This window comes from Lotus japonicus, chromosome 1 (genome assembly GCF_012489685.1).
Source record: "Lotus japonicus ecotype B-129 chromosome 1, LjGifu_v1.2".
Lineage (NCBI taxonomy): Eukaryota > Viridiplantae > Streptophyta > Magnoliopsida > Fabales > Fabaceae > Lotus > Lotus japonicus.
Genome location: NC_080041.1, coordinates 38,135,879 through 38,160,473, shown reverse-complemented (window position 1 = coordinate 38,160,473; position 24,595 = coordinate 38,135,879). Strand labels below are relative to the sequence as shown.

General features: G+C 38.6%; 2 protein-coding genes across 7 annotated transcripts; one reads left to right on the top strand and one right to left on the bottom strand.

The window, feature by feature from the left end:
* Nucleotides 1-1,958: 1,958 nt before the first annotated feature.
* LOC130734631 (uncharacterized) lies at nucleotides 1,959-17,597 on the top strand. Of its 6 annotated transcripts, XR_009018023.1 has the most exons (9): nucleotides 2,072-2,461; nucleotides 2,926-3,018; nucleotides 3,276-3,335; nucleotides 3,438-3,471; nucleotides 3,555-3,615; nucleotides 3,762-3,832; nucleotides 4,087-4,127; nucleotides 4,229-4,312; nucleotides 17,468-17,597. XR_009018023.1 is itself a non-coding variant. In XM_057587140.1 (8 exons), exon 8 carries the CDS (start codon nucleotides 5,322-5,324, stop codon nucleotides 7,323-7,325), a length of 2,004 nt encoding a protein of 667 aa, XP_057443123.1. In that variant the 5' UTR covers nucleotides 1,961-2,461; nucleotides 2,926-3,018; nucleotides 3,276-3,335; nucleotides 3,438-3,471; nucleotides 3,564-3,615; nucleotides 3,762-3,832; nucleotides 4,087-4,127; nucleotides 4,229-5,321; the 3' UTR covers nucleotides 7,326-9,728. The 6 variants fall into 6 exon arrangements, 5 of the variants coding, with proteins under 5 accessions (XP_057443124.1, XP_057443123.1, XP_057443120.1 ...); XM_057587140.1 differs by lacking the exon at nucleotides 17,468-17,597 and having other exon boundaries at nucleotides 1,961-2,461; nucleotides 3,564-3,615; nucleotides 4,229-9,728; XM_057587137.1 differs by lacking the exon at nucleotides 17,468-17,597 and having other exon boundaries at nucleotides 1,961-2,461; nucleotides 4,058-4,127; nucleotides 4,229-9,728.
* On the bottom strand, nucleotides 11,297-13,307 carry LOC130734632 (uncharacterized). The gene is made up of 3 exons (XM_057587142.1): nucleotides 12,934-13,307; nucleotides 12,508-12,737; nucleotides 11,297-11,655 (listed from the first exon to the last, which is right to left on the bottom strand). Exons 1-3 carry the CDS (start codon nucleotides 13,256-13,258, stop codon nucleotides 11,377-11,379), a joined length of 834 nt encoding a protein of 277 aa, XP_057443125.1. The 5' UTR covers nucleotides 13,259-13,307; the 3' UTR covers nucleotides 11,297-11,376.
* Nucleotides 17,598-24,595: the final 6,998 nt, after the last annotated feature.

Here is a 24,595-nt window from a genome sequence, read left to right as displayed (position 1 = left end):
AGTTTGTAAGGGGTAAAGTAGATACAACTCTCTTTTGCAAAACTTACAAAGATGATATCTTAATTGTGCAAATTTATGTTGATGACATTATATTTGGTTCTACTAATCAATCTCTATGCAAAGAATTTTTTGAGATGATGCAAGCTGAATTTAAAATGAGTATGATGGGAGAACTCAAGTACTTTCTGGGAATACAAGTTGATCAAACACCAGAAGGAACATATATCCATCAGAGCAAGTACACTAAAGAACTTCTGAAGAAGTTCAACATGCTGGAATCTACAGTTGCCAAGACTCCAATGCATCCTACATGCATCCTGGAAAAGGAAGATGCAAGTGGTAAAGTTTGTCAGAAGCTCTATCGTGGTATGATAGGATCACTTCTATACTTAACTGCATCTAGGCTAGATATCTTGTTTAGTGTTCACTTATGTGCTCGTTTCCAATCAGATCCAAGGGAAACCCACTTAACTGTTGTTAAGAGGATCCTGAGATATATGAAAGGTACCACTAACCTTGGCTTGATGTATAAGAAAACATCAGAGTATAAGCTTTCAGGTTATTGTGATGGTGATTATGCTGGAGATAGAACAGAGAGAAAAAACACTTCTGGAAATTGTCAATTTCTGGGAAGCAACTTAGTCTCATGGGCAAGCAAGAGGCAATCAACTATTGCACTATCTACTGCAGAGGCAGAATACATCTCAGCAGCTATATGCAGCACTCAGATGCTCTGGATGAAACATCAGCTGGAGGATTATCAAATCCTTGAGAGCAATATTCCAATCTACTGTGATAACACTGCTGCAATCTCACTGAGTAAGAATCCTATCTTACATTTAAGGGAAAAGCACATTGAGGTAAAGTATCATTTTATTAGAGATTATGTTCAAAAGGGCGTACTTCTTTTGAAGTTTGTTGATACTGACCATCAATGGGCAGATATCTTTACAAAGCCCTTAGCAGATGATAGATTTAATTTCATTCTGAAAAATCTGAATATGGACTTTTGTCCAGCATGAAGATGGATCAGAACCTCTGACTATGATGCTTCTCTATCAGAAGATGTCTAGTTCAGAAGGTAACTCCATCAGAGTTTAAGTACCCATTGGTGCTCACTCTGAAGCTGAGATAGTAAACGTGTGTCAGTTGCTATGATACATCGTTCCTTGTGCCCGTCTGACAGTCTGTCGTAATGAGTGTTGATGTGTTTCTCTCCAACGTGTGCTATTGGTATTAGCTGCTGCTATGATAACTTTATTTTCTTAACTGTTGATTTTATCTTGTTTTTTAATCAACAACAGTTATTTTCAAAAACCCACTATACACACACGTTCTCCATAACTTCTGATTTTACTCTCTCTATCTTCGATTGCAAAATCCTTATCCCTACGATCTCTCTCTTTCTTCATTCATCCCCTTTCTTCGACCCAAACCTTCAACCGATCAAAGATGGTGAAATATACTAGAGGAGAAACCGTCGACGGAAGGAAATTTCCAGTTATGGAAGTAGGTCAAATCACCGGTCAGTCAGCTTCTGCAAATCAGAGAAATCAACCTTAACCTCAAGCTTAAGCTCAAGCCCAACCTCAAACTCAAGGGCAGATGATTCCTCTTGCTCAAAGAGGTTGTTCCGTGACTTGTGTCTACCCTCCTAGTGATCTCCAGGTTCTTGCTGAGCGGAGATTCGACCTGGACAATATTGCTGCAAATGGGTATGATCTTCGTCCTGAAGTTCGTGTTCAAGGCTGGGAAGAATACTTCAACAGGCTTCGAGGTCCAGTGTATGTCAAGTTGGTCAAGGAATCACTACAACATTTTTCACTTTAGACCACGGAATTATTTTCAACGGTCACAAAACCGTGGCATTAGTACTATATATACCACGGTTCAGTAGTTGTGGACCATTGCTGGCCACAAGTGAAGGAAACCGTGGCATCTACATTTCGGTCCACGGTTCAATAATTGTGGCCAGGTGATGACCACGGTTTTCTAACCATGGAAACCTTTCCCCACTAACAACCGTGGCATAAAATTAACATCTTAAAGCCCGCCCAAACTAAAAATCATTCCGCCAAAACTTTTGTATACCCCCTCCTCCCGTGTTTTGAATTTTGTCACTCAAAGATTAATTTTTCATTAAAAAAACTGAAAAGTAATAAGGAAAGAAAAAACCCCTAAATCACATCAAATCCCTACCACCCTGTTCTGCCGCGCCGACCCGGCGTTCCTCTGCTTTCCCTGCGACTCCACCATCCACGCCGCCAACAACCTTGCCTCCTGCCACCCGTGCGTCCCCCTCTGCTAGGTCTGCGGGCAAGCTCCGACCTCCGTCACCTGCAAGGCAGGCGCTTCTTCCCTCTGCATCTCCTACGACCACGACATCCACTCCGCCAACCCCCTCGCCCGCCTCCACGAACGCGTTCCCATCGCCCCCTTGCTCTTTGGATGCAGTCACAAAGTAAGATCGCCAACATCGATCACCACCCCTAATATAGATAGCTAAAGGATCTAGTGAATGAAAGGGTTTTAGATAGATATGGTGTTTTTCTGATCTCTTTCCATGACATAGTCGCATTTCTTTCCATCTTTATCTCTGTCCCTATGTCTGTATTACTATTACTTTTAGGGTTATCATATCAATAGGGTTATCATAGATATCTTGTTAATAGTTTTTGTTTTACTGCGCAATTGATATCTTGAAATGCAATTCTGCTGTAGCTTAATCAGTTCTCTTGTGGGTCATTGAAAGTGGGGCTGGCAATTAAAATCATTGAATAGTTGCTTGTTGTCCTTGGAATAATTACTGTTATGCTCTAGTTTTCATGTTGGGGTGGGTTATAGGCTTGAAGCTGTTTGTTTCCTTGGATCTTTAGCAGCTGCAAGATTTCTAACATTTAATCTTTTCTGTGCTTTCCTTTGCAGCACAAGGGTCATGGTGTACCTTTGCTTGGTGATTTGGTTTTTATGACTGAGTTGCTGATTCTGGTTCATGATCCTTATGCTGGGTGTTAATTGGTGAGGTCTCTAATCTATATGCTTGGAGTTGTTCCAAGCTGGTTCTGAAGATTTTATAAGCTTTTATTTATAGCTATCCTAGCCTTTTAGTATCCATGCAATGTATTTTATTGTTTAAAGTTGGTGTTGGGATTTGGAATTGAGATCATCTATGACATAGAATGTAGAATTATATCTGTAATGGTTATGCTATACCATTAGCTCCCTTTTATTTTTTGTGGAACTTACGTTTTTTTTTTTATCTTGTTCTTGTGTAGAATGATATCACCATAGATCAGAAGTATAGACATGATATTCCCCACCATCAGGTCAAATAGGTATTCTCATTTATTTTAACAGTGCATATTTGAAAATCTTCAATTTTGTGCTCTTTTTCCTGACAATTGAGCCAATGCTAACGAATTATCTGATTTATTCAGGTGATATATTAACTTTGTGGGGCCAAAACTTGAGGTGAGTTTGTATTTTGTTTACTACATTATTTTCCAATTAAAGATAGAAACCCTCCACATGAATTTTACATGTTTTGTGGAAAGGTGCAAAAGGTTGCTGGTTATGTTGCATTCATTCAAAGATATTGACTGGGCAATATATATGGTACTGGAGACTGCTGAATTCTTCATTGGATATTTATATTGTTAGCATTATGTGTCAAGTTATCTATTATGTTTGCATCAATTTGATTCTTCTTTGAACTAACTCTTTTTTTTGTGCTTTATTTCTGGTGCTTCCGGGTTAAGCAGGACTGTATCAATTGTGGTGTGTTTACATGGGCAACTACTTCTGTGGGACATGTAAACTCCTTGAACATCATGTAAGTGACTCATCTTGGAATTGAGGAATTTTGTGTAAGATGTTCAAAGCTGGTGCCTATTCCCTCGCTAAATTTAGCATGTAGTTTGGTGATGAATTATTATAAGAAATGTTAAACCATCCAGATTTCCGTTACATAGCATGTAATACTCATAGTCCAGATTTCTCTGTTTTTGCCTTTAATTCCAAATTTTCCAATATGTTCTCTGTTCTTTACAAAATTCAGACTGATTGGTTCTTAAGAATTTAATACAGAACTGGAGGCAGTGAAAATTTCTTCCACTGCTACAAATGTGGTGAGTAATATTTTTCTTTCATATATTTTTTTTTGTAAAGAGTGACGCTGCTGTTTTAAAATGCTTCACCTACTTAATCGTTGCTTTCATTTTTTGCGCAGGCTGTTGTCACTCAACTTTGCTGAAAGTCAGACACCTTTGTGTGGAAGGGGGCAATGCATCACAACTGTCCTATTTGTTTTGAGGTCAAATTTTACAATGTTATTTGTTTTGAGATAACATTGTACATTGTTAAATTAGTGCTATTTCCCTTTCCACCAGTTTGATAATTGATAGAGCTTTACACAAGGGCGTCCAAATTGATGCTTACAGTATTTTTAGGCTGCTAGAGATGGTGGCTAAAATCAACATGACAACAGTTTCTAAACCGTGGCTCAATGATATAGGCCACGGTTACGAACGTGCGGTGTAAATTTAACCGTGGCTTTAGAGTTTTGTGTAAACCGTGGCTAAAATACCGAAAGCCACGGTTTACGAAGCGCGGTATAAAAAAAACCGTGGTCTTACGTTTTTGAGTAAACTGTGGCTTGAAACTGACAAAACCGTGGCACTTGAGCTTGGCCACGGCCGCATACACTACGACAGGAAAACCGCAGCTAAACCGTGGGGTAAGCTTTTAACCACGGTTTTTTCACATGAGCCCACAGTTTTCTGTGCGCGGCAGAAGGCCGAAAATGCTGTAGTGAATTCTGGAAGCATGCCGACTGCGACGACACTCAAGTGGTTTCTTACATTGCTGGCAGAAGGATCATCATCACAGAGAAGTCAATTGTTGATCTTCTGGGTGCACACACTGGCACAGGGTATAGATTCCAACTGACGGAATCAAAGGTGAAACCCAGGACAAAGGACCAAACCAACCAAGCTCTCTACACAAACTATAAGCCTGGAAAGAGTGACTACAAGGTAGTGGATCTTCATCCAAAGCTGAGGATCTGGCACAAGATTCTGCTTCACTGCATCAATCAAAGACCTAAGGGAAGCTCTTCGGACTACATCAACTTTTGTCAAAAAGTGATGCTGTTCTTCATCCAGGATCATTAGAAGATCTGCCTTCCCTTCTTCCTGTTCTCTTACCTCAAAGAATGCATCAAGAAGTCGAGAACAACTGCCTCTCTCAAGTCTGCCATCAAGTACATTCCATTTGGAAGACTGCTATCAGACCTCTTCATTGAGAGCAAGTTGATAGAAGATATGATCACAGTAGGATGCACAGAGGATCTGTCAACCATTGCTAGTGATGTCTTCACATCCACATCCTTGAAGAAGATGGGATTGGTCAAGACCAAGGTTGCTCCTGTTCATGAAGATACTTCTGATGAAGTCAGACAAAGAAGGGTGCCTCTGACTGATTACCCTCTGTGGTCCCAAGCAGATGATCCGATTGCAATCTTGTGTTACATTGATGATTTGAGGAAACAAGGGTATGAGATAGATGTGGACGAGTTCTTCAGAACCCTGCCACCAGCTCCAGAGTTTGACTCTCCTCCCAAGAAGAAGACTCAGAGAAAAATCGTCTTGGAGGAATCCTTTGAAGAGTCTGATGGTCAGCAGAAGAAGAAGAAGGCTGACAAGTCTAAGAGGAAGCACGAGGAACCTACCAAGCCAGATGTTCCATCTGATGGTGATGATGATGATGCTCCTCCACCTAAGAAGAAAAAGAAGCAAGTCAGGATTGTGGAGAAGCCAACCCGTGTGGAACCAGCTGCTGTAGTAATCAGAATGGAGACTTCTGCCAGAGTTACTCGGTCTGCAGTGCGATCATCAAGTAAGTATGCTGTTATTGATTCTGATGATTATTTAAATTCACTTGATGCACTCCCCATCTCTGCACTCCTTAACCGCACTGCCACCCAACTCACTCATATTCCAGAGTCCCAACCAGCTGACCAAACCACTTCTCCACCCACTTCACCTAGGTCTTCATTTTTCCAACCTTCTCAACAAGAAGCACCTCTATGGAATATGCTTCAGACTCCAAGACCCTCTGAACCTACCTCACCAATAACCATTCAATATAACCCACAAACCTCTGAACCCATTATTCTTGAACAATCTGAACCTGAACCCAGACCTTCTGATCACTCTGTCCCCAGAGCATCAGAACGTCCTGTTTGCAGAACAACTGATACAGATTCCACAACTCTCTGTCCCTCTGTATCTTTTCCCATAAATGTTGCTGACTCCTCATCCTCAAACAACTCTGAATTTGTTCGCAAATTTGTTGAAATTGCGAAGGAAAAAGAGTCTGCCATTCCTGAGTACTATCAGACTGTACCTAGCCCTAGGAGATACCCTGTACCTAGACCAGATCGTCTAGTTGACCCAGATCATCCTATACCTGTTGTCCCTCTGAATGAAGCAGACCCTTTAGCTCAATCTGATCAACCAGAACCAGAGAACTCAGTATCTAACCACTCTTCGGTTAGATCACCACACCCTCAGGTTGAAACCTCTGAGCCAAACCTTGAGACCCACACTTCAAATTTCCAAACCTTAGATGTTGGTTCTCCTCAAGGTGCTTCTGAGGCCAATAGCAGCAACCACCCCACTTCTCCTGAAACCAATCTTTCCATTGTTCCCTATACCTACCTCAAGCCAAACTCCGTACTTGAGTGCATCAGTGTGTTTAATCATGAAGCATCACTTATGATTCGCAATGTCCAAGGTCACACTGACCTAAGTGAGGATCCTGACTCTGTTGCTGAGGAATGGAATCGTCTGAGTGATTGGATAGTTGCTCAAGTTCCTGTTATGATGAGTCATCTCACCGCGGAAAAGGATCAGAGGATTGAGGCTACTAGGCAGCGTTTCAACATAAGAGTGGTTCTGCATGAACAACAGCTGAGAGGTAAGTTACTGGAAGCTGTTGAGGAAGCAAGAAGAAAGAAAGAACAAGCAGAAGAAGCTGCTCGTCAAGAGGCTGAAAGAATTGCAAATGCAAAGTTAGAAGCTGAAAGGATAGAAGCTGAAGCTGAAGCTCTCAGATGTCAAGCTCTTGCACCAGTGCCTTTCGCACATGGTGATTCTCAATCCACTCAAGCTTCTCACCCTCCTCAGGATGTTCCCTCTACTTCTACACAGCCAAGTCCTTCCAGACTTGACATTTTGGAACAACGTCTCAACTCTCATGAGACTCTCCTGATCGATATGAATCGAGCTCTTCAAGAACTTCTGCGTCGCACTACCAAGCCTTAGTGTTTAGGATTTCTTTCGGTTTTCTTTCTTAAATATTTAACCTTTAGTTTATTGTTTTTCTAATTTTAAGATATTTGCTTTATGTGTTATACTTGTTTAATTTCTTCAGTATTTGTTCATTTTGTGTTTCTTATTGCATCATTTATAACATATGTTTATCAAACACCTCTTTATTCATATGTCAAACATTAAAATACATCATACATTTTCCCTATATCTAGAATGGAGGATACTTCCTCATTCTTCTGCATTCTTGGCGCTGCTCCACTCTTTCCTTCTCCAGACGCTCCAGTGTATATTCTATGTTGCCGAGCTTGATGCTCAGCTCATCCTTCTCCAGACTATCCTCTATCGTCTTGAGTCTCCTTTCCACTGTTTCTTTCTCTTCCAACAGATTCAGCTCCAGCTGGCACAGCTCCTGAATCTCCTCCACGAAGCAGAGGAATTCTTTCAGATCTTTCTCCAACTCTTGACCAAGATCCTCTTCTAGCAGTGTCTTCGTCAGCTCTTGCATGGTTCTTAAACCATCCGGGTGCCTAATGTTGAGGAACATATCTTCCTCGAAAGTTTTCCTTCTGAGCTCTTCTAATGCAATCATGTATGAAGCCATATCTTTTTATGGAATTAATCTTGTTGTGTAGTTTACTACGTTTCTACCCGCTTTATATAAGCATTCCCCTCTCTCCGGAAGTTATTGCTACTACAGTTTCTCAAGGATAAATCCTTGGTAACTGAAGCTTCTTTTTACTCCCGTGCCCGGTGGTAAACGTTCTACACATGCATTAATTATTTCTTTAATTCGCTAATCTCAGTAATTAATTCTCCATCTTTTCGAACTTAGTTCTTCCTTCAGGGGGAGTACCTTGTACCTCAAGCTAAATTTTTCACACCCCAAGCTTTTTGCTTATGACAAAAAGGGGGAGTATAACTCAAAGTTTTTGATGTATATGCCGATTAGTGTGATTTAATTATTTGGAGAATTTAAGAGTTCCACTGCTATGACCATAGATATGTCACTGGGCAAATACAAGGAATACACTTCATTTCTTCTGAAGTGATTTTATTTGACTCTGATACCCTGCTCGTGACTCTGAATACTTATGCGCTCTGATTATTTCATCTCATCTATGTCATGCGCTTTCACTCTGAACTCTTATATTTTTTAGCTCAGAATCTAGACATTACTAACGTTTTCATTAAGTCTTAGATTCAGAGGGAGCTAAGCTCATAATCAAGTTGTAACTTGGATTCAGAATGAGCAAAATAAACCATTCACATCAGGATAAGTCTAATTCTCTTCTCTATACTCTGAGTGAATTCAGTTTATTGTTTAAGAATTGTTCATCAAAATACTTGGTTTTGTCATCATCAAAAAGGGGGAGATTGTAAGATCAAGTTTTGATCGAGTAGTACAACTCTATGTTTTGATGATTACAAGTTAACATTTTAGTATGAACAATTTTGATACTCTAACGTGTTTTTCTGAGTGTGTTCTTACAGGCTCTGACCTATATCCAATCTCACACAAATCAGAAGCATTGTGTTTAAAGAGTGTCCAAAGAAACGCTTTCGCAATCTCTATGTTCAGTCTGAACAGTAGAAAAGCTTCAGAAGATCTGAAGTCAATCAAGCTCTGATGTGGACTCAGTCACTTGAAGTTCTGAAGATCCAGACGTTCTGACAACCCAGACACTCTGAAGGTTCAGATGATCTGATGGTGTAGAGACTCTGAAGATCCAGAAGCTGAAAAGTGGAGACTCTGAAGTCCAGAAGCAAGATGGCTCTGAAAGACCAAGTACTTCGCTCTGAGTTCAGAATCAGAAGATACAATGGTCAGAGGATCCATGCTTCCCTCTGACTCTGATCAACGAGCTTCACAAGTTCCAACACGAAGCATTACTCTGATCAGAAGTCTACTAGGTTTAAGGTCAAGTCACTATCCAAAGTACAAAAGCAAATGTACTATCCTGACGACCTACCTAACATTCTCAGCCACAGCAGAAGCTGGAATTTCCAGAACTGCCCTCCAACGGTAGCATTCCCATGCAGCGTTCAAACCCTAATCCTTGGAGTATAAATAGAGGCTGAAGATTTAAAGATGCGGTTGGAAGAATCTCACACGCGCAAGCTATATTCAAACCTTCTAAGCAATTCTTTCATCTCTGAATTCATTGTGTTTACTACAAGCTTTTTAGAAGCAATCTCTTTGTAAACGTTTCTTAATTAAACAGTTGTTTAGTTTACCTTTAGGAGATCAAGGTTGATCGGATCCTAGAGAAGACTAAGAGAGTGAATCTTAGTGTGAGCTAAGTCAGTGTATTGTTAGTCACTTGTAGGTTTCAAGTGCAGTTGTAACATTTACCTGATTAGTGGATTGCCTTCATTCTAAGAAGGAAGAAATCATCTAAACGGGTGGACTGGATTAGCTTGAGTGATTCATCAAGTGAACCAGGATAAAATCTTTGTGTGCTTTCCTATCTCTTATCTCAAGCACTTTATTTGTTCACGAAAGATTTGATAAAATCTTAAGGTGGAAGCTTTATTCTGAAAACGTTATTCAACCCACCCTCCCTTCTACCGTTTTTCATACCTTCAGAAATAAAAACCCCAAGCCTAAAGACCGACGCCCGAAAGATCAAGAAACAAAAACCTAAAGCCCACAAAGGGCCCAAGAACGCACACAACCCACTAAACTATCACAAGCACCCTAAGAACATCTACGCGCATTGATCTGGGCAGCAATTTGATAGGTGGCAACATCGTCTAAGCAATCAAAAACCATACCCAAACGCTTCCCCATCAAAACAGCGCTCCGAGCTCTAATGAGGATGCCATAAGGTTCAGAGAGTTCAACTGGCAAAACCATCAGCTCTCTTCCTAACGACCCTGCATCCCGAGCGCCTTCCACTACACCACCACATGGCAACACTTGCAAATTTTCCTGCGCAGCACCAACCATGGGCTTTTTTTACTCTCATTATTATAGTACTAGATTGTTTCAAAACTTATACTATCCTCTCATAATCTATATATTTGAAAGTTATATATATATATACTTTAGCATATTTTATTTTAAATAAAATTTTCAATAATTAAATGAGTGCGAAAGAGTCTCCAAACAAATTTTTTATTTTCTTTATAAAAAGTGATAGTGAAAATAGCATGTAGGAGCACAAACAATTGATTGGTTCTTGCTCTTTTACATTGCCACGTCACATTTCAACAAAGCAATGTGATTAATTGAAAACTGATATATCATATATCATGTGTCCCGTGATTGGCATGTCTCGTGTCATATAATATTGTTGTATAATTAGTTGGTAGATGATATCATATTTATATTTTATGATTTTTCAGTAATTTAAATATTAAATAATTTTGTATTTTAAAAAATCATTAATATTAATATTGCATTTAATTATTAGTTATTAATGACATTAACTAACAAAAGTCGATTGTGACTTTTTTTGAAAATAACTACTGTATTAATTTGACATTTAATGATTTTTTTTGAAACTGTAATTTAATGGTTTTTAATGACATTAGAATAATTAATAAAAGTCAATTGTGACTTTCCTATTATTAAGATGTATGCTAACAAAGTATTTTTTTAATGATTATAGTTATTTTTTATATCACAAAATAATTTTTTTAATTTAATATCTTACGTTCAAAATTATATCAAATATGCCAAAAAAAAATTGATGTAAAATAGTTTTCAAATATTGATTTTGAAATTAACTCAAAAATTTGTATTTTATGTTTTTGTATATACATCCGGAAGGTTAAAACTGTTTTGCTATATTAATGAGGATTAGAAAAAAAATTGTTTTTCGATGAATCAAAAAAAATTGGATTAGAAAAAAAAAACTCATAAAGTCGGATGTATGTCGACAAAGTACTCTTATTCATACATGCATGGCGCGGAAATCAATACTAGCATATAATATTAATGAGGATAGATATATAGATAGACAAAATAAATATCTGATATTGTAATTTACTCTATAAGAAAACATTCCTGCAAAAATTGATATCATACATCCATCATTCATAATGAGGAAAAAATAGGAAGACCTGGTAAGGTGGCACCAGCGTCCGCAATAAAAACATTTCCTGAAACATATTCTGAAGAATCATGAATTAAGTAACGAATAATGGATGTTAATGCTGGATTCGGAGTGCCAAATTTTTTCAAGGGCACTGTTTTGATGGCCACATTATTCAACCAATCTTTCTCCATTAATTTTTCTGTGATTTCAGATTTGAACAGCCCAGGTGATATGGAGTTCACTCTGATTCTATGTGCTCCCAATTCCAATGCCATGACCTGTTAAATATCAATACACAAAAATAAGAATGATATCAACATGTCTTTGTTTAGTCATAGTTAACAAAATCATTAAAGCATATTTTATTTTCTGAACATCAAAGAAGCTTGTAAAATTAAAATACAAAGTCACAACCCAAGACAAGTTAGGAAATTATTACACCCTTACCAAAGATTTTCCACTTAGTTATAACTGTGTGTGGTTGAGTGCGCAAATAAAAACTAGTGTTTTAACTTGTAAAGATTAAAGGATGAGCAAGTACTTAGGTTTTGAATCTCAACTCAACTCTTGCAAATAAAAAAAAATCATTAATCACTCACTTTCCTATAATATCTCTCCAACTGTCTTGAATATCTTGAAGGAAAGCATCACAAACACCACCCATAAACAAAGGGGTCAGTCAACAGTCAACACAACTCGTGTATGCTGATAAGAAAGATTAAATAACTCATTGTCAACCGTACCCGTTCATTTTCTACTCTACTTACAAAAAGGTTAGTCAAATTACTAATAAATCCAACGAAAAAAATGAAATTACAAATGAAAATTTAATTAAAATAGAAATATGAATATTCAAAGTAGGCTTTTAAAATTAATAAGAGTGCACCAACAAAATATTAATTTGTTTAGTAGATTTAATGGTAAGCAAACATACCCTACAAAGATGAGAGCACTAATTTAAATTCTGAAAATTTTATTTCTTGAAAAAAATGCAACAGAACAGGTGACATCCTTTAGTGGCATAAAAAAATTAATTAAAGTGCTTGTTTATTGAAAAAAAAAATATTTTAAAATTAAAAAACCATTATATTAATCAGAAAACACTAAATTAATTTAAGACAAAAGCGCACCTTTGTTAACATGTTGACGCCCACCTTGGAAGCAGAATATGCAACACCTCCAGGCAATTGTCCCCGATTTAAACCACCAATTGATGAAATATTGATCACTGATCCTGCCCTGCAAGCATCTCGCATGCGTTTGCACACCGACTTTGACACCAACCATGTACCAGTTATGTTCGTTCTCAACTCTTGATTCCATTCCTCCTCACTCAATTCTAAAGCTGATTTCACATTGCCTTCATAATCATGAATATAATTTCACTTAGTTCATATCCAAATTGAGTACATTATGAGCATGTTCAGTTTCAATTGGATGTGGGTCGATCAATCTTTCAAAAATAACTATTTATTATTTCAATTTGATGTTAAATGAACATTGGGATTTGAGACCCTAAAGTGTTTTCAATTTATCCAAGGTTTGAGACTAATTACCTCTAACACCGGCGTTGTTGATCAACACATCAATATGGCCGAAAGCTTCCCACGCCTTCTGCACGGACTTGTCGATGGTGGCGCCGTCCGCTGAGACGTCGAGCATCACCGCGACGGCGCGAAGGACGCTGCCACCATTGTTGATTTTGTTGCAGAGGGATTGGAGCAGCTCGGTCCTGCGAGCTGCAACAATGACGCGACAACCGGCTTGAGCGAGGTCAAGGCAGAATTCACGGCCGAGGCCGGAGGAAGCGCCGGTGACTAACACCACTTTTCCAGCAAGGTTGTGCCACGGCTCCATCGCCATTGGTTTGATTTGATTCATCACACTGAGTATGTGTGAGAGATGAGATGGTGAAGGAAATAAGGAGTGGGGTTGTTTATTTAAAGAGAAATTGTGTGGATGGAAATAACGTGATGTTTGGTGGCAGCAACCATCGACACGGTACTCGGAAGTTGCAGATGAAGAAGGAAGTAGAATTTAGACAGTGACTACGACTTGCACCCGTTGACGCTGTTGTGAAACCTCCAAGTTGTCGTCAACATAGGTTTGTTAGAAATTTACTAGAGTATTGATTTCATTTTCAACTACTTATTTATTATAGGAAATTTTTTGTTTCACACTTATTTTAGGGGAAGTACGATCGAGTGAGACAATAGATGAATAAAATGAAAAATACATCATTCATTCACATCATTTCATTTTCAATTTTTATTTATTTCTTTTTTTTATTATCTCATTTATATATCCTTACTTTCTTCCACTTTTTTCTTTTTGAATTTTAATATATTCACACATTTTTCATCATCTTATCCTATTTCTATACTATATACTATTTTCGAAACAAAAAAGTGGTAACTCCGACAAGTGTCACCCCCTCATTCTATGTATTTCTTCATAGATTTTCTCTCTCATACTGTAATTAATCCTAGCTAATGTCATATTTATATTTTCTTTGATTTTTTAGTTTTTTTTATAAGCCTCTGATTTTTTAATAATTTAAATATTAAATAATGACATATATTCAAAAATAACTAATGTTTAATATTGCATTTAATATTTATTAATGACATTAGAATAATTAACAAAAGTCAATTATGACTTTTTTTAAAATAACTAACTGTATTAACTTGGCATTTAATGCTTTTTTAATAACAGTAAAACTATTAATAAAAGTCAAATGTGATTTTTCTACCATTAAGATGTATGCTGACAAAGATTTTTGAACGATTATGTTTATTTTTTATATTACAAAATATTTTTTTAATGTATATTTATATTTTCTAATATTTTAGTAATTTAAATATTAAATAATTATATATTTTTGAAAATAATTAATGTATTAATTTTTCATTTAATAGTTATTAATTACTTAGAATAATTAACAAAAGTCAATTGTAACTTTTTTCAAAAATAACTACTATATTAATTTGACATTTAATAATTTTTAATGACATTAACATAATTAATAAAAGTCAATTGTAACTTTTTTCGAAAATAACTACTGTATTATTTTAACATTTAATATTTTTTAATGACATTAAAATAATTAATAAAAGTCAATTGTGACTTTTCTACCATTAAGATGTATGCTGACAGATAGGTGAAAAGGTAGTGAATAAGGGTTGTTCAGTTAAGACCTTTTGTGTACTTGATTCTCTATAATAGTGGATTATCTTTCTCGAGTGAAAATCCTCCAGAAGTAGGTGATATTGCACCGAACTGGGTTACCAATCTCTTGTGTATGTTTTGTTATTTCTGCTCTCTAACTTGCATATTTAAACATTGTTAATTGCAACGTGTTGTACAAGATGTCTTAGACATCGTGTAGAACATCTATCCTACGAGTGCCAGAATTTCATTTTGTAGTTTTCTTTTGAGCTTGACGGTCAAGGGCTCCCACGTGGCCTTCTTCCTAGGATTTTCCCCCACCGAAATTCCCAAGCACACGAACAGAATCTCCATAGTTCTGCAATTAAGTAGATTTGCAAAACGAATTGTGTCCTCTTGAACCATTGATACACCTGCTAGCTTGCTTTTGAAGAAGTTTATCTTAAGCCCCGACATAAGTTCAAAGCATCTCAGCATGGTCTTATGACAAGAATATTCTGGATTGTGGGTTCCCCCACAAATAAAGTGTCATCTGCAAACTGCAACAGGGATACCTCCACCTTCTTGTCCTACTTTGAAGCCCTTGAACAGCTTCAGTCGCGTTGCTTGTTGCATCATACCACTAAGACCTTCTGCCATCATGAGGAACATGAATGGGGCTAAAGGATCACCTTGACTTCCATTTACCAACATCAAAATTGTCGCTAATTGTAAACACCCTTTGATCCAATCAATCCATTTAGCACAGAACCCCAATCGTTTCATCATGTATATGAGAAAATCTCATATTACTGAATCATAGGCTTTTGTCATAATCCACTTTGAATGCCAGGCAACGTTTCTAGCTTCCTCTCTTTCGCCTTATCAATGACTTCGTTTGCCACCACCACAGAGTCCAACAACTGTCTTCCCTCTAAGAAAGTTGATTGGTTTTCATCTATAATGTGACCCATCACTTTGCAGAACTGATTTGCAAGAATCTTAGAGACAATTTTATACATATACCCAATCAAGGAAATCGGGCGATAATCATTCAAGCCTGAAGGATTAGGTACCTTTGGGATAAGAGTAATGAAAGACGAGTTACCTCCCCTAGGCCACGCACCATTCCTATGGAACTCCTCCAAAACTCTCACAATATCCATCTTCATCACATGCTAGCATGATTTAAGGAAGTGGAAGTTGTAATCATCTGGTCCCGGGCTCCGATCTCCCTCACAATCCCACACAACACTTCTAATCTGCTCCAAGTCGAAATTCCTAGTAAGCTTTGTATTAAAAGAAGCACCCTCTAGAAACACCCTTGAACGAGGAATTCTTTTAAATTTGTTTTCAAATAAATTCTTCACCTTCCCTTTCACTACAAGTGGATCCTCAACACACACTCCTGCTACAGTGAATCCTTTTATGGCATTGGTTCTTCTCTTCCACTTAACAAAATTATGGAAGTACTTTGTATTAGAATCGCCCTCCTTTATCCATGTATCCCTAGACTCCTAGTAAAGAAGAGAATCGTTCAGCTTCACCACTTTCCAGAATTCTAAAAGCAAAGATCATCTTATCTGCAACTCCTCCAAAGTTAAGCTACCATCATCCTCTTTGACATCCAAGGCGCTAATTTTCCCCACCAGGTTTTGCATCTCTTGTCTAGGTCACTAATGTGCTCCTTATTCCATTGCCTCAGCTTTTGTTTTAGTAACTTGAGCTTTTCCTTGAAGACATAAGCTTCCCACCCTTGCACTTCAAAAGAAGTCAACCAAGTAGAAATGAGTTTCCCATGAGATGGGTCCAAGAGCCAACAATTTCTTGGCTTGAATGGTTTGAGTTCCCAATCTACATTAGAGCATTTGAGGATCAATGGAAGTTGGTCAGAGATATCTCTCAGAAGAACCTATTGAGCATTGTTCGGTCAAAGGTTCCACCAATCATGAGATATCAAAAATTTGTCCAGTCTACTCCTAGCCATTCCGTTTTTGGATCGTTTACTTCAAATCCAAGAAACCTGTTTTGAGTTCTGGAATTTTGTCGCCAGAAACTTACTAAGAATCCACAGAGGAATGTAAGGAAAAATCGGAATCGCGAAATATTCATTTTCCCGCGTTTTCTCTTTCCTATAATTAGAAAAAAAAAATCAAAAATATCTTCACCATCTTCAATCCAAACCCGTGAGCAAGGAGGAGAATGACGGAGATAAAGATTTTCGTCGTTTCTTGACCGATCGTCGTGCTGTCAGTTGCTACGGATTGACATCGAGGTATTCAAGCTACTTCTTATCTTTGATCGTCTTTTCTATCGCTTTTCTACATCTCTTTCTGTGTTCAAAGTTTTGAGCTTTTTGTAAAATTGTCCAAATAACTCGATTTCTCTTTCAAAACTTCATCCCTAGCATTCATACGTCTTATTTACTCCGCCGATGTCTGCCGATTTTCACCGGATCATCGTGAATATGAAAAATAGACCAAAAACCCATTTTTCCACCGAGGATTTGCTTTTTGAATCAAAAATTTATGACTTAGCTTAGCGTCAGTAGGATTAGTTTCTATAAACAATGTTGTCAACAACTTCAACAATTTTATTTTTTTGAAAATTTAACTTTTAGTTTTTGAGTTTAAAACCTTGACCAAATTATCCCTATTTCAGTTTTCGACCCGATAATTTTTCCGAGCTTTAATTCACCCTAGATACGACCTGTGGTAACCTAGGAATCAAGTTTGATCGAAGAAAAAGCGTCAAAACACTAAAAGTAGTGCCACGGCCGAGAGCACCCTTTGGGGGAGGAAAAATTTCTTTTTCCGCGAAAACTCGTCTTCTCGTGTTAGATTATCGTACTCTGAAGCTTCTAATGCTTCATCTGACGTTAGTAAATATTGTTTGATTAGTATTGACTTGTTTTGATTGAATTCTGGGGTGTTTGCTCAACAGGTTTGACCTTGGGAGCTGTTGGAGAAGTAAGTGAAGGAACCCTGTCGTATCAAGCTGGACGACCCGGAGGTGAGGGCAACTTACTTGCTAGTTGATGACTTAAGCGCTGATAACTTCGACTTGTTTATTTTATTTTGATTGATGTTGATTGAGATGAATTGAAAAATGTTTTCTGAGGCTTAGGCCGTTGTTAAACTTGAGACTTGTGTCTTCATTTTCTGGGGCTTTGGCCGACATATGTGTTTACGATTTGATTGTTTATATGATTGATGTTGACTGAATCACATGATGTGCTAAGTGGCTAATTGTAGGATGTGTTGATATTTGAGAATATGTTTGTTGGATTTTACCAACTGATTGTGCAATTACTCATGTATATAATGTGAAATCGTTAGAGTGTGGGTAACGAGAGTTTATGCCATGCTAATGACAAAAACTTTTAAGGGATTGATTAACAGGTCAAACAAAGGTTTGAACCTTAGTTGTTTTAGGAGATCAAGACATTCTCAGGGAGTTACTTGGGTTTTAATGGAAATCTTGGAACTTATAGAGTTAGAGACAAAAAGGATTAGAAATCGCTTTACAAATGAAATTCATAATACGCTAAACAAAATTCGAACACTTTAGACTACTGATAACCTTTTGAAGAATGCTTAGAGCTTGAATATGAGTTTTTGGAATATGAGAAGTGTTGATGATCCTAGTTTAGGGGAAACCCTGTGTGCTTATGCACCTTTTGCCAACCGGCAGGTCGTTGTTTTGGCTACCTAAGGGCATGCCTGGGAGACTAATAAAGTTTCCAAGTACATTAGTACTATTTTGCTCGCTGAGCAGTTTTTGACCATCAAATGACTCAAGAAGTCATCAAGGGTGTTTCCACTATTTTGTTGTTTGATTTTGTCGCAAAATCGACATTTATCTTAGGGTATTTTTAGAGATAATATTCTTAGCTAGACATTTTGCGTTGTGAGGAAGATATGATGTTTGGCTAACCATATTGTATCATGCATACATGTTCGAGGTCAAATGCGATGGGATGTCGGGCCTCGGTTAAGCCATAAATGATCATAAGATCGGGTTTTCACATAAGGACATCAAGAGTGATCCTTAAGTAGCAGACGAAATAGTTAACCTGCGGGTTACGACTGATCTGACTGCCTTAGGTTGTAAGAGACACCCGAGCGGAAATGGTTAAATGCTAGGCCAATGTTAGGATCGACTCGATGGTGCCCAGCCTGTCCGGAGCATCTTTTTAGCATAACATTGCATATCATACCATACATTGGTGATTTGATGTTAATAAACATCGTGACGTTATTTGATAATCATATGAGTTGATGATGAATGCTTATTGTCGTTATGTATTGAGGATATGATACTTACATGCTATGATAAGACCTGTTGAACCTAAGTATCTATTCTCGTATACTTTATATGTCGTTTGTATTATATATACTATTCTATGAGTTGACCCTCGTGCCTTGTCTTGTGTGTCTGTTTGTGTTTGGGCGGTCGGCAAACTGCCAGATGTTGATGGCCGACTGGTGTACGATGGTTCACCCTTCAGGGGGACCAGGTATGAGAAGCTAGATAGGACGAGCCCCGCCGCATGGGTGACTGACCCCGCCAGTCACCGGGCGATCTATATGGGGACGGTTATGGAGGATAGGATAGATGAGCATGGGAATTTGACTAAAGGAGTACTGCGACGCTACTTGGTGAGCTTTAACCTACCGCCTAAGGTGCACTTTAGACCTAGTACTGGTGCACCACCACCGCCGTCGTCTGACGATGAGGATCCTTCTGAGGATGAGGCTGCTGATGGAGCATCATCTGGACCGAGTTCTCCTGCCGCTGTTGACCATTCGGACACCGCGTCTTCTTCTAAGCCCATTGAGCCAAAGGAGGAGCCTGTCACCGCTTCTACCACCCTCTTCGGGGCATCTACTTCCTTCTGTGGCTATCACGTGGAACCGAGGAGGATGTCCTCACCGACGTGGTGGATGTGGAGACCGGGGTTTCTAGGTCAGTGGTCCATACAGTGAGGAGAAAGGTTCTAGATATGGACAGAGAGGTGATCGTTGTGGATTCTGACACTGATGACGACTATGCTAGTGAGGAGGAGGTGGAGGAGTGTTGAGGGACTTGCTTCCTCGGGTGGTTAGAGTAGGTGTCGTGTCGTAGCTCTGTGGCAGGGTAGGTCCCCGACTCTTAGCTTTTTTTTGTGGTTCTCTTCCATGCGGATCACAGGGAGTTTGTCGGACGTAGGAGGTCTCGAGGAGGCCATTTTGGGCTGACTTATTCACTTGGAGGACTGTAAAATATATTGTACGTTAGTTTATATTTATCGCATTCGGGTTGTGTCTTTATCTTGGAAAGTCTTTTGTTTTAAAAAGAAAAACGAAAAAAAAATACATGCTTTTCCGCTTTATTTTAATTTTGAGTTACTAAGTGACACTTAGAAATCGGGATGTTACAATAGTTAACACAACCTTCACCCCTCCTTTTTCCTCTGAGGCCAATGAACCCTTACACTGTGAGACACGCTTCAATACTGAAAACTACACTCTTCTAGATACAGAGGAGACCCCCTGCTTTATTAGTTGCTGGTGTTGCCCTTCAATCCATGTCTACATCCCCCCATAAAGCTGCACAAGTAATGCTATTGACAGAGTTAGATTTGGTCTCCTGAAGTAGGATCATTTTGACTTCCTCGGCTTGAATTAGGCCTCTCATAAATCGTTTCTTGATCCTTCCCCCTAGTCCTCTGATGTTGAAACTCAGAAGCTTCATTTAACAGCTAAGTCACACCCATCCTTATCAATTATGGTTACCACATTAAGTTCATCTTCGTCTCTCTTCTCGAGTTCCATTAACATCTTCACTATCTCCTCTCCACAACTCTTATAATCAGCCCCTAGTTGTTTCCCAAGGGCCCAGAGCTTTGATTCTACTTCCTTCTCGTTTTTCCGCCAATATAGCTTATTGCAGTTTCTCACTCCCGAATCAGATATGGAATTACAATAGGAGTGCATAAAATGGCGAATTTCTTGCCTGAGGTTTGGATTGTGAGAGCTGTATGAGTATGCTTTGCCTAGGTTCAAAAACTCTTTTGAATCCAACAAGGCACTGCTTTGAAGCTTCCTACGATCTTGGTGGTCCCCATCATCAGAGCCTCCTTCAATTAACGACGCCCGGACAATAGACAAGCTCGCTTCTGCATCCTTGTTCGGTGACATCGTCCCCATTTGTTTCTGAACATGACTTTTAGAGCCTCGTGTTTCTGAATCCTCAATATCGAGGTGAGGAGATAACTCTCTTTCTAGTTCTTTCGTGTCACCCACTCTTGAGCATCCAACAGATTCTAATGTTGGTATTTGATCACCCAGGCCTAGCCCTAAAGGAGGTAAATTTTGTTTTGGCCATATCATCACCAGCGAAAAACAATTGTGGGCTCTGGGCATCAAAAGACCCAATTCGATTCTCCTTTAAAGTAGGTGGGCTTAGGGTGATTAAGTTGCACACCGGAATATCACGTGTCTGCCCTTGATTATCTGAGAGTAGTGTGGCTCTAACTGACTTTAGTGTGTCACGTGCTCCTTCCTTAGAAGGGTTCGAGTCAATACCGACAACCCCTAAGGCAATTCTCTGATCCCCTGCTCGACAAAAGCTAAACGAGAAATAACCCTTGTCTTTCAGACATTTTGCAGGTGATAAGTGCATAATTGATGCACTTTATGTGTGTCTTTCTAAGCTTCATTATATACATCTTTGTGCTTAATTATTATGACTTAGCCATGTTCTGACCAATAGTGCTTATTTGGATTATTCATTGAAATGTGCTTAATTCTACACTTTTAGTTTCTGTAACTGTCTTGCTAGAACATGTTGAATCTGGATCTAGAGTGATCCTAATAAGGCGAATAATATGTCTTTGGAAAGATAACTGGAAGCCCTACAACTTTAATTTTCATGACAACTCGAGAATCAGCCTCGAACTTGGTCATAATTTCCTTGCAAAGGTGTTGTCGCTAATCCTGCGATTCTGGAACTGTCTGCAATTAAATGATCATATCGTGGGCTACAGAACTCTGAATTAGGATCCGCTTAAAGACCCGTGAAGTTGAATTAAAGAACTACAACTTTCATGATTACCTCAATTGAAGATTCGGCCTTCTTGTGGATCCTACGAACACCTGAGTCTTCAGCAACTTACTCCTCTCTTGGGCCCGATTTTGTGAAGATTTAGAAAAGATTTAGGAAAGATTTAGGTAACAAGGATTTTTACTTGATTGGCAAGTTTATTTATTAGTATAAATAGGCTAGTTGAGGCTCTTGTTTGTAAGATCAAGTTTTGATCTAGTAGTACAACTCTATGTTTTGATGATTACAAGTTAACCTTTTGATATGAACAATTATGGTACTCTAACGTGTTTTTCTGAGTGTGCTATTTACAGGCTCTGACCTCTATTGTATCTCACACAAATCAGAAGCACTGTGCTTAAAGAGTGACCCAAGCAACGCTTTCGCATTGTCCATGTTCATTCTGAACAGTGGAAAAGCTTCAGAAGATCTGAAGTAAATCAAGCTCTGATAAGGACTCAGCTCACTTGAAGCTTTGATGATCCAGAAGATCTGACAACCAAAAGACTCTGAAGGCTCAGAAGCTCTGATGGTGTAGAAGACTCTGACGATCCAGACTCTGAAGAGTGAAGACTCTGAAGTCCAGAAGCAACTGGCTCTGAAGACCATGTACTGATCCTCTAAAGTGAAGATCAGAAGGTACAACGGTCAGAGGATCCAAGCTTCCCTCTGACTCTGATCAATCAGCTTCACAAGTTCCAACACGAAGCGCTCCTCTGATTAGAAGTCTACGAGGTTAAGGTCAAGTCACTATCCAAAGTACAAAACCAAAGTGTATTATCCTGACAACCTACCTAACCTTCTCAGCCACAACAGAAGCTGGAATTTCCAGAACTGCCCTCCAACGGTAGCATTTCCATGCAACGTTCAACCCTAATCCTTGGAGTATAAATAGAGGCTGAAGATTGAAAGAAGCGGCCAGAAGCATTCATATACGCGCAAGAAATATTCAAATCCTTCTAAGCTTTCTTTCATCTTGAATTTCATTGTGTTTACTATAAGCTTTTTAGAAGCACTTTCTTTGTAAACAAGAACTTCATATACAGTTGTATAGTTTGCCTTTAGGAGATCAAGGTTGATCGGATCCTAGAGAAGACTAAGAGAGTGAATCTTAGTGTGAGCTAAGTCAGTGTATTGTTAGTCACTTGTAGGTTTCAAGTGCAGTTGTAACACATACCTGATTAGTGGATTGCCTTCATTCTAAGAAGGAAGAAATCACCTTAACGGGTGGACTGGATTAGCTTGAGTGATTTATCAAGTGAACCAGGATAAAATCCTTGTGTGCTTTTCTATCTCTTATCTTTAGCACATAGTTTGTTACGAAAGATTTGCCAAAATCTTTAAGGTGGAAGTTTTATCTTGAAAACGTTATTCAAACCCCCCCTCCCCCCCTTTCTACCATTTTTCATACCTTCATTGTTAGGATCTTATCTCATCTCTCCCTCTTTTCTAGTATGAGTTGCAAAACTCCTTAGTTAGTCTTAGGATTTTTAATATTTTTGTGTTTGCAAACCTGAGGTTCAGTTCTAAATACATTTCATCTTTTTATTCAAGTTGATTTATGTTCTTTAATTCTTGATTTCAATATTATTTTGGATTCAAGTAATATTGTGTTTTAATTGTTATTATCCAAGCGAGTTGAGTCAGTTAGAGGATTCTTTAACTGATGATGAGACGATGAAGCGATTGTGAAGTTGTTCTCTAAGAACGTAGATCTCTAATGCCGATCAGTTGTTAGCTTTGAGGATTCTATGGGCATAGATAGTTCTTGTACTTTGAAGCGGCGATCGCCAAGCTTCTTAACTTTAACGTATCATATTCTAAACGATTTTTCAGTGGAGAATCAGGGTTTCATCTCACGATTGTAAGTTGGGATTCAACTCAAAGACTTGTTGAAGAGCTGAATTAATATCTTATAACAAATGAAGGTTTGTTGCACTTAAATGTTATAATGAAGGCTAGAGTTTTCTTTTATGTGATAATTCAATCTTTTATTTTCCTGCTTGATAATCAATCAATCAACCCCTTTTATTTGTTTTCGTCTCTAACTTCACTTAATAATTCACTTTATTCTTGGTAAGAACGGTCCTGTTTTACACCTTGTACTGCATTAATCAGTTTTGTTACAAGATTACTTTGACACGCACTCGCGATAGTGCGTTCGTCAGCAGGTGACGTCTACCTTAGTTCAGAGACTCTAAATGTGTCAATTTCATAAAAAGCTTCTAGGTCACTACTGCTAATTTCCTTTCTAGGCTGGCTCCCACCACCAACTTCCTGGTGATTCAGCTCTATCTCCCAATTTTCCTGAAGAGCATCCACCCTTACGTCAGCTTGGTCGCCACTGCAATCTGAGTCATCTGAGCCAAAACTCATCGATTCTGATACATCTTCCGATTTTGAAAGGAGACAACCGCAGCAAGGTGTTTGGCTATGGGGAATCTCTTCTAGAAGGAGAATCATATACATGTGTCCCTTCCACTTCATACTTCTGAATTGGGCGATAGGATCTGGAGAAGAAGTTCTTACACGAACTCTGGAAAAGACCAGGTTGTTGAAGGAAGTAGTATCTTTATCCACTACAATCAGCTCACCAAACTTGGAGACAAGGAAACGGAAACATGTCTCATTCCAAAGGTTAAGAGGAATGCCCTCACACCTCACCCAAGTAATTCTTGCTGTCAGAACTAGCCTAGCACTCTAGAGGATTACTTCCACAAAGAGTTCTTCTTTCCATGCCTCCATCCTCTGAAGTGTAGTTGCGAGGTCTACTCCATCTTCACAGGTAAAGAGCACCAGATCATCTCCCAAGAACCTGACTTTGATGGCTTTAAACCCCTCCATGAAGAAGCTTTCGCTCACTTGCATGATCTTGTCGGCATCCCGCAGTTTCCCTACTAAGCTTCTTTGTAGCCACGTTTCAGGTTCACCTTCAAATTAAAAGTGTTCCACTTGTGTATCTGTAGCGACCTCTTTCCTTTGCCA

Excerpts from the sequence above, each read along its gene's own strand:
- LOC130734631 (XM_057587141.1), top strand. The coding sequence starts at position 5,322 with ATGATCACAGTAGGATGCACAGAGGATCTGTCAACCATTGCTAGTGAT.
- LOC130734632 (XM_057587142.1), bottom strand. The coding sequence starts at position 13,258 with ATGAATCAAATCAAACCAATGGCGATGGAGCCGTGGCACAACCTTGCT. Across the intron at positions 12,738-12,933 it reads CAACAACGCCGGTGTTAGAG|GCAATGTGAAATCAGCTTTA; the intron begins GTAATTAGTCTC and ends ATGATTATGAAG. Across the intron at positions 11,656-12,507 it reads GCGTCAACATGTTAACAAAG|GTCATGGCATTGGAATTGGG; the intron begins GTGCGCTTTTGT and ends GATATTTAACAG.